The sequence below is a fragment of the Microtus oregoni genome, unplaced genomic scaffold (genome assembly GCF_018167655.1).
Source record: "Microtus oregoni isolate MIOR12 unplaced genomic scaffold, Mior012 000025F_ref0000491, whole genome shotgun sequence".
In the NCBI taxonomy this organism is placed as follows: domain Eukaryota; kingdom Metazoa; phylum Chordata; class Mammalia; order Rodentia; family Cricetidae; genus Microtus; species Microtus oregoni.
In genome coordinates this window covers 9,294,796-9,301,838 of record NW_024543084.1, presented here as the reverse complement: position 1 = coordinate 9,301,838, position 7,043 = coordinate 9,294,796, and the positions used below count along the sequence as shown (strand labels likewise).

The 7,043-nt window shown below is 51.2% G+C and overlaps 1 protein-coding gene across 1 annotated transcript; it reads left to right on the top strand.

Annotated features, from left to right (window-relative positions):
• The first annotated feature begins 2,439 nt into the window (after nt 1-2,439).
• LOC121462926 (odorant-binding protein 2a-like) lies at nt 2,440-5,088 on the top strand. Its single transcript, XM_041674904.1, has 6 exons — nt 2,440-2,526; nt 2,988-3,121; nt 3,358-3,428; nt 3,885-3,995; nt 4,522-4,623; nt 5,063-5,088. Exons 1-6 carry the CDS (start codon nt 2,440-2,442, stop codon nt 5,086-5,088), a joined length of 531 nt encoding a protein of 176 aa, XP_041530838.1.
• Nucleotides 5,089-7,043: the final 1,955 nt, after the last annotated feature.

The window sequence follows — 7,043 nt, the reverse complement described above, 5'->3', positions numbered from 1 at the left end:
ACAGGAGAGGACAACTTAAAGAAGAAGAAATTATTTTGGCTCCTGGCGTCAGAGGTTCTGCCCACGATGGTTTGGTCTCATGGCTGAGGGCCTGTGGTGAGTAGAGCATCATGGCAGAGAAGGTTAAGTGGAACAGCTGGCATCTCGTGCCGTCAAGGAAGCAGAGAGGAGGACAAGGTGTTCTCCATGACTAATTTCTACCAGCCCTGGCCTCAGTCTGCAGTCTCTTCAAATAGGGCTGTCAGCTGGGACTAAGCCTTCCGCACAAGAACCTGTGGGGGAAGCTTCAGACACATTCATGACAGTGTGGTTTTCAACCTAACACCTGCCCTTCAAGGCTGGGGGTCAGAGAACAGAAATGGGAGGTGCAGATACTAGACTGGGAAGCTGCTAGTCTCTCTGGTGTTAAGAAATGGCAATCACTGTGGCAGGGGACAGTAAGGGTCACGCATCAGCACTTTCAGTTGTAGCCACCCCAGCACTGACACTTCAGGTTTCAAATAGAGTCCATTCCACAATGCAATAGCAGCTATGAGCTGCCACCTTAGTTTAGTCATCCCAAGGAACATAACTGGAAACCTTGAGACAAACCAGGAGCTAAGACTCAGGAGAGAGAAATGGATGATGGGAGCCACCTGGGAAGTTCCAATGACCTCCAGCAGAATGACGGCGTCCCTGGCTCTGTCAATCACACGGGCACATTGTTCTCCTCTGATTCAGGGAATCAAACATGGGTGCCTGTGTGGTGAGCTGCTCAGAGGAATGAATCAAACATGCTAATGAAGGACAAGTTGGCAGGTTCAAAGACTCCGCACCCTTGATTTGGAAATAATAGCCTGTTTTCTAATCTCTGCTCCTAAAGCCCTCCCCACTCCACCCAGAATGTCAGGCTTCCTGCTCAACATCATCTACAGTGAGGTCAGCACCTGGGCCATGCCAGCTCCTCAGCACAAGCCAGGGCAAGTCAAAGCGTTCTCATTAAGATTGTGGATACTTGAGTCCATCCACCTTTGATCCAGATGGGCACAGAGATGCCATTGTGGGACCAGCTCCCGTCTCCAGAGCCATGGAGTGTAGACAGCCACACAGGAAATGAAATCCTTCTCCGGACCTGATCTTCTAGGTTTCAGGGCAAGGGGCCAAGTTCAGGAACTGCAGAGTAAGGAGTGGAAGGCACAGTTCCTACTGGGAAGGAAGCTGGGCTGAGGCCTGGAGCCAGGCAGACATCATGAATTCAGAACACAGGTTGGCACATCAGGTCATGGTGCTTTTTGCATCATTTACCGAAAAAAAAAAAAAAGAGTGTGATCGGGCCATGTGGAGAGCCTGTGGGTGCTCAGAGCTAACAAGGAGGGAAGCTGTGGACTCCAGAGGAACAGAGTTCAATAGGAGCACAGAGGTGGGCTCAGGTCAGGCTGTGATGGACGCTGGTTCTTCATCTTACCTCAGGGCACAAGATGGCAAGAAATGAACACACATGGACCTCAGTTGCACCAGGGCAGCCCTGTCTCTGAAATGTCCTCTCAGCAGGTGCTCAGATGACAAGAACAGCAGAAGGCCAGGGCCCCTTGTTGGAAATGAATCCCCATGAGCTCATAGAGGTGAACCCCACCCACATGTCCCTTCAGGGGACAAATATTCATGTGTGGTTGGAATTCTTTATGCAGCCAACTTAAAATCATGTGAACTGTGGAATGGAGCCCTACCTGGTGGTTGAGTAGATGGTATTGCCCAGGCAGTGAAAGAACCAGGACATCTGAGATAAAGAAGTGCCCTGCAGAGCCCACAGCTGGGTCAGGGTCATGGTGTGGCCTAGTGTGGCAGGGGGTCTGCCCTGATGCTGTTCAAACTGACAAGAGTCAGGAGTCTGTGTCCCCACTTACAGGAAGGTCCAGCTGGGGTATCCATGCACAAAAAGGACAATGAAGTGGGCTCCCTCCCGGGCAGCGGCCAGGCCATCTGGGGACTAGCAACAGTCTCTGGTGGTGTATCTCAGGCCCATTCTCTGCACAGGAGGTCAGAATCCAGATCTCAGTGGACATAGCTCAGGGCAGCCATGGCAGATGGAGGACAGGGCTGTAACGGAAGCCTGGCCTTCCCTCCCTTCCCAATGAGAAACCTCCCTGCCGCTGAGTCACTTGTCTTCCCAGGGTCCTTTGTGGACACAAGTCTTGTGGCACAGACTTTGCAGGGCATTGTGTGTCTTTCTTCGTCTGTGTGTGACATTGAGTTCATTGTCATCAGATCCCAACAACAACAACCTTCCACCTCCATGATGGATGTGGATTTGGCCATGAGAGAAGGACGGGAGGGACGTGGTCAGTGCCAAGTGGGCACACATCCCTGGCCACGGGGGATATAAAGGGCACCGTGTGAGCAGCCAGAGCAGACCTTCCCCAGGTGACCTGCCTTGTGTGAGAGCCCAGCTAGCAACTGAAGATGAAGAGCCTGCTCTTGTCCTTCACACTTCTGGGGCTGGTGGCTGTCCTAAAGGCCCAAGAAGTTCCATCAGATGACCAGAAGGATGTGAGGAGGGGAATGTCAATGGGGAGGGGTGGGGCCTTGTAGGTTGAATTTGACTTTGCACTGAGCATTCAGAACTGGGCTTCCACATTCTAACAGAAGATGGACAGCCTCCTGAAGACAGGGATTTAGAACAGAAAGCAGATTTTGGTGAGGGGTCCTTGTTCACATGATACCCAAAGCTCGAAGGACTCGTGGACAAGGGCATTAATCCAGTGCTGCGTTGTAGGCCTCAAGATTTTAGATACCTGGATGGGGAGCACACACGTTCTACCATCATGGGATTGGGTCATCTAATGCTCTGGTATCTGTTTTCTGACCAAAAATCCTGGAATACAGGGTTAGCCCTTCTCAGTGGCAGCAACCGGGGCTCTGAGTGTCTACTTAGGTGCTAGCCCATATGCTAGAGCCAGGGATAGGAAGAGGGCCACTATTGGGCATGTTCAAAGCTTTGTCTCCTGCAGTACTCTGGGATCTGGTATCCAAAGGCCATGATACACAACGGCAGCCTATCCAGTCACAACATACCCTCGAAGGTTTTCCCTGTGAAGGTAACAGCCCTGGAAGGAGGAGACATGGAGTCCGACGTTATATTCTGGTACGTGTTCCCAGCTGTTGGCCTCCTTAGTGGTCTGTCTCTCCCTTGCTATCCTGGCTATATGTTGAGTTTGGGAAACTAAAAACCTCTACCTTTGAGGGACACAGTCCCAAGCAGTGTCCAAAAGCAGGAACATGGAATTCAGGAGATCTCCTGACCAGAGTTGAGTCACCAAAAGAGCTGAGAGGCTCTGCTCTGCTGGTGGGAGCAGGCTGACTGTGGACTTGTGTTTACAGGAAGAATGGTCAGTGTCATGAGGTTAAAATCCTGATGAAGAAAACTGATGAGCCTGGCAAATTCATCTCCTGTGAGTCCCTGTGTCTAAGGATGTGCTTCAGTGGCAGTCCTTGGATAGATGGGTCCTTGCCTGGTCCAGCTTATAGGACAGGCCATCCACTCACTTTCCACATACCAGATATAGAGGTTGTTGTGTAGTCAACCCTAGCAACTGACTGTCTCTTGGTCTCCTGCCTAGATCTCAGTTCTTGACCCATGAGAAAACCATGCTAAAGATCAGAAAGCCAGGCAGGGAGATGGATGCTCAGGCCTGGTACAACCTCAGCCCCCTTCTCTGAACATCTTAGTTGACCTTGACAGCTTCCAAGAAATGAGTCCTGTCTAACTATGGAGATGATGGAAAGGCCAGGGCTAGACTAGACAAGTCTCCTAGGTGACCACCGAAGTGTTCCAAGATGTTCCCTCACATGGTCCGTAATGGTGCCTCAGGGATAAGAGACTAAGAGTTATTTCTGTTCACCTACAGTTGACGACAAGAGGTTCATCTATATCACAGCACTGCCGGTGAAGGACCACTACGTCATATACTGTGAAGGCCGTTTCCCTGGGGAGTTGCTTGGCATGGGAAAGCTCATTGGTGAGGTGCCACGGAGGCCCTAAGTCCTGTGTCTGGTCTCTGCTTCCACAAGCCATGCCTGGCAATGGGGGCTGAGAAGCCTCTTGGTGCTGTGCTCAGGGTACTGCCCAGGAAATGGGTGAGAGGGAGCATGGGGCTTGTGTGGCCTTTGGAGACCTGAGCACTCAGGAACGGTCTCCACCCCAGAAGCCAGCAAATGCCACTTCCAGGGATCTCAGTCAAGGGTCAGGTCAAAGGGAATGTCTTGACAGAGGCCTTTATGGAAAGTAGGGATCCTACAGGGTCAAGGGACAGCCTCATGCCCCTGAGATTCAGGGCTCTTACAGGTCTGTGGAGTGTCTTGTAAATCTGCAGAGGTTCTCCCTAGGGCCAGAGGGTCCCTCATGTCAGGGTGTCCACACCCAGTTTGTTGTTAACCGCCTGGCTCCACTCTCAAACTTTGTGCAGGTTAATGCTTTCGTCCCCGTGTCTCTGGCTCTCTGCAGAGCTGAGCCTCACCCCTTAAGCCTGCCCCACCTCCACACAGGGAGAAACCCTGAGGAAAACCCAGAGGCCATGGAAGAATTTAAGAAATTTGTACTGCGTAAGGGACTCAAAGAGGAAAACATCATTGTACGAGAGTTAAATGGTGAGAACAGGACTGTCCATGCCTCTCCTTGTGTCCCCTATGTCACTGCTACCTGTCTGGGCACCCAACCATGTCTGTCTCTGTGCTTCTGCGTCCTCTCTGTGCGGGGTCTTATTGTCCCTTTCGTGTTGTTTCATGTCTGTCCCTGTCCCCTGTGTCTCTGTGGTATCTCCATCATTTCCTCAGGGTCACAATGTCACATTCTGTGCCTCTGTCCCTCGGTTTCCTCATGTACCTCCAAGTCTCCTGTGCTTCTGTCCACTCTCCCTTGCTCTCTCTGGATCCCTGGTTTCTGCACGGAACCTTCAAGGTCCTGTCACCTTTCCCAGGGTTGCCAGGCCCTGCCTCAGGTCTTGGCTGAGGGAGGGTCTGAGCCTCAGCTGTGATGGGGTCCTCTACAGGGCCCTTCTCACCCCTGGGCTTCTTTTGGTTTCTACAGAGCACTGTGTGCCTGAAAGCGACTAGGGTAAGTCTCTCCCAATCCCACCCCACCTGTAGGAATGTGGAGAAGCCTAGAATGTGGGGCTCAGGAAGCCCTGGTCCTCATCCCATCCCTACAGACAGGTGTTGTCACCAGAGAGGTGGCCCTGAGTGTAATTCCCAGGACAGCTAGGAAGTCCTTCCTGTTTGTCATGATCTCTCCTAGTCCCTGGTCTCTGCCTTGCCCTGTTCTTCCCATTCTCTCCAGGGAGGCAGAGACCTGGCTGTTCATGGGAGTAGTGAGGGATCTCTTCAGAGGACCCCAGCTCCTAGCAGGGACCACACAAAACCATGGGGAGAGCTCAGTCCCATATGTGCCCTGGACCATCCCTGTCCATGACTCCCCTGACTGCTGCTTCTTCAGAATTGGGGGGACTTATCTCTCTTCTCTCTGTCACAGCAGCTACCCAGGTCTGCACCTGCTGAGCAAGCCTTGCTGCCCAAACCTGACTGGGTCATCTCTGTACCACACCTATCCTGGACCAATCTCCCCACTGCTCCTCCCCCACACCTTCACCTCCCCTCTCCCTACTGACACCAAATAAAGCCCTTTAGCAGTCCTCTGGCTCAGCCTGTCTGTGAAGGGCCTTGGGTGGGCTTGAAGAGCCCTGCTGGCAGCAGAGACATGGGAAAAAGTTACAGCGACATTGATTGACTGATGCCCAAGGAGCATGGCATCTGACTTTCCTGGAGAACCATGTGGGGTCCTAGAGCCCCACCTGGTGAGCCACTGGCTGTCAGGCTGGACCCTGTCAGGAGTGGCTGAGAAGCCCCTGGAAAAAGCAGGCCTGTGAAGGGTCATCAGGGCTTTGGGCAGTATGACTGTCACCACCGGGCTTCTAGTCCAGGAGGACTTGGTGTACTTCCGTGAAGACCCCTCCTTGAGAAGCCTAGCTCAGTGACAGGGTAGAGCTAGGTTGGGTAGCTCCTCCCTCATGTCCCCTCAGGAAACAAAGAAGCAGCCACAGCCTCCCCCAGCGCAGTTCCCCACCCAGGCCTCTCCCACAGTTTTTTCCAAGTACAAGGGTGTAGGAACTACAGATGACAAAAGACATACCAGGAGGCTAGAATCAGATAGAGCCTCGTGGCAGAGATGGGGGTTCTGCAAAGCTCTGAGCTGCCACCCAGGGCAGTCTGAGGGCTTCCCCTATCTGGAGTCCCAGACACAGGCCAAACACAGGTTTTTGCTACAATGTAGAGAAGAATTTCAGGATGAACCTGTATGAAGCAGACTTGGTGACTGGCTGAAATAGAAAGTTCAAGAAGAGTATACAGGAACTCCAGATTTTCAGACACGGCCATCTCAAAGGAAAGAGTCACAGTTTAGTATGGGGACCTGAAACCTTTGTTATAAACACAGGTAAAGAAAGAGACACTCAGGGAAAGAATAGAACATTCCCATTTCTCGAGGGAGAGCTGCTCTTTAGTTTGGCTGTCAATACTGTCTTGATAGCTCTCAAATTATGTCTCAAAATAGATAATAAAGATTCCAACCCCAAAATTCTGAGCCAATCAGGGAGTTTGTTATGAGATTGTGTCTCCTAGAAGAATCAGAAGCTTCCCCATAAAATCTCATCTGCATGGCGGCCTGACCGTGAGTTGAAGGACAACAGCAATAGAGAAGCTAAGGTGGTTGGGGAACAGACAAGAAGAGACCTCAAGACCTACAGGAACAAGGGGATGCTGGGAACAGGAGAAATATTCTTATCCAGGAAAGAATAAACCAACTGATTATTTAATACCAGATGGTCAGCCCTGAAAACAAACACTCAATAAATAGTATGTAGACTGAACAGGTTGTGCCTATAGACCTATATAATATATTCCTGTATTATATATATTATACATATATATGTATAGCCACAGACAGATGAGATGAACAGATAAAGAAAATGCCATGTGTGAACAGTGGAGTTTTGTTCAATAATCAAGCAAAAGGT

What these genes read in the sequence shown, in the direction of transcription:
- LOC121462926 (XM_041674904.1), top strand. Translation starts at nt 2,440, where the DNA reads ATGAAGAGCCTGCTCTTGTCCTTCACACTTCTGGGGCTGGTGGCTGTC. An exon ending in TGGCATGGGAAAGCTCATTG is followed by an intron (nt 3,996 to 4,521) that starts GTGAGGTGCCAC and finishes ACCTCCACACAG; the next exon opens with GGAGAAACCCTGAGGAAAAC. An exon ending in CATTGTACGAGAGTTAAATG is followed by an intron (nt 4,624 to 5,062) that starts GTGAGAACAGGA and finishes TGGTTTCTACAG; the next exon opens with AGCACTGTGTGCCTGAAAGC.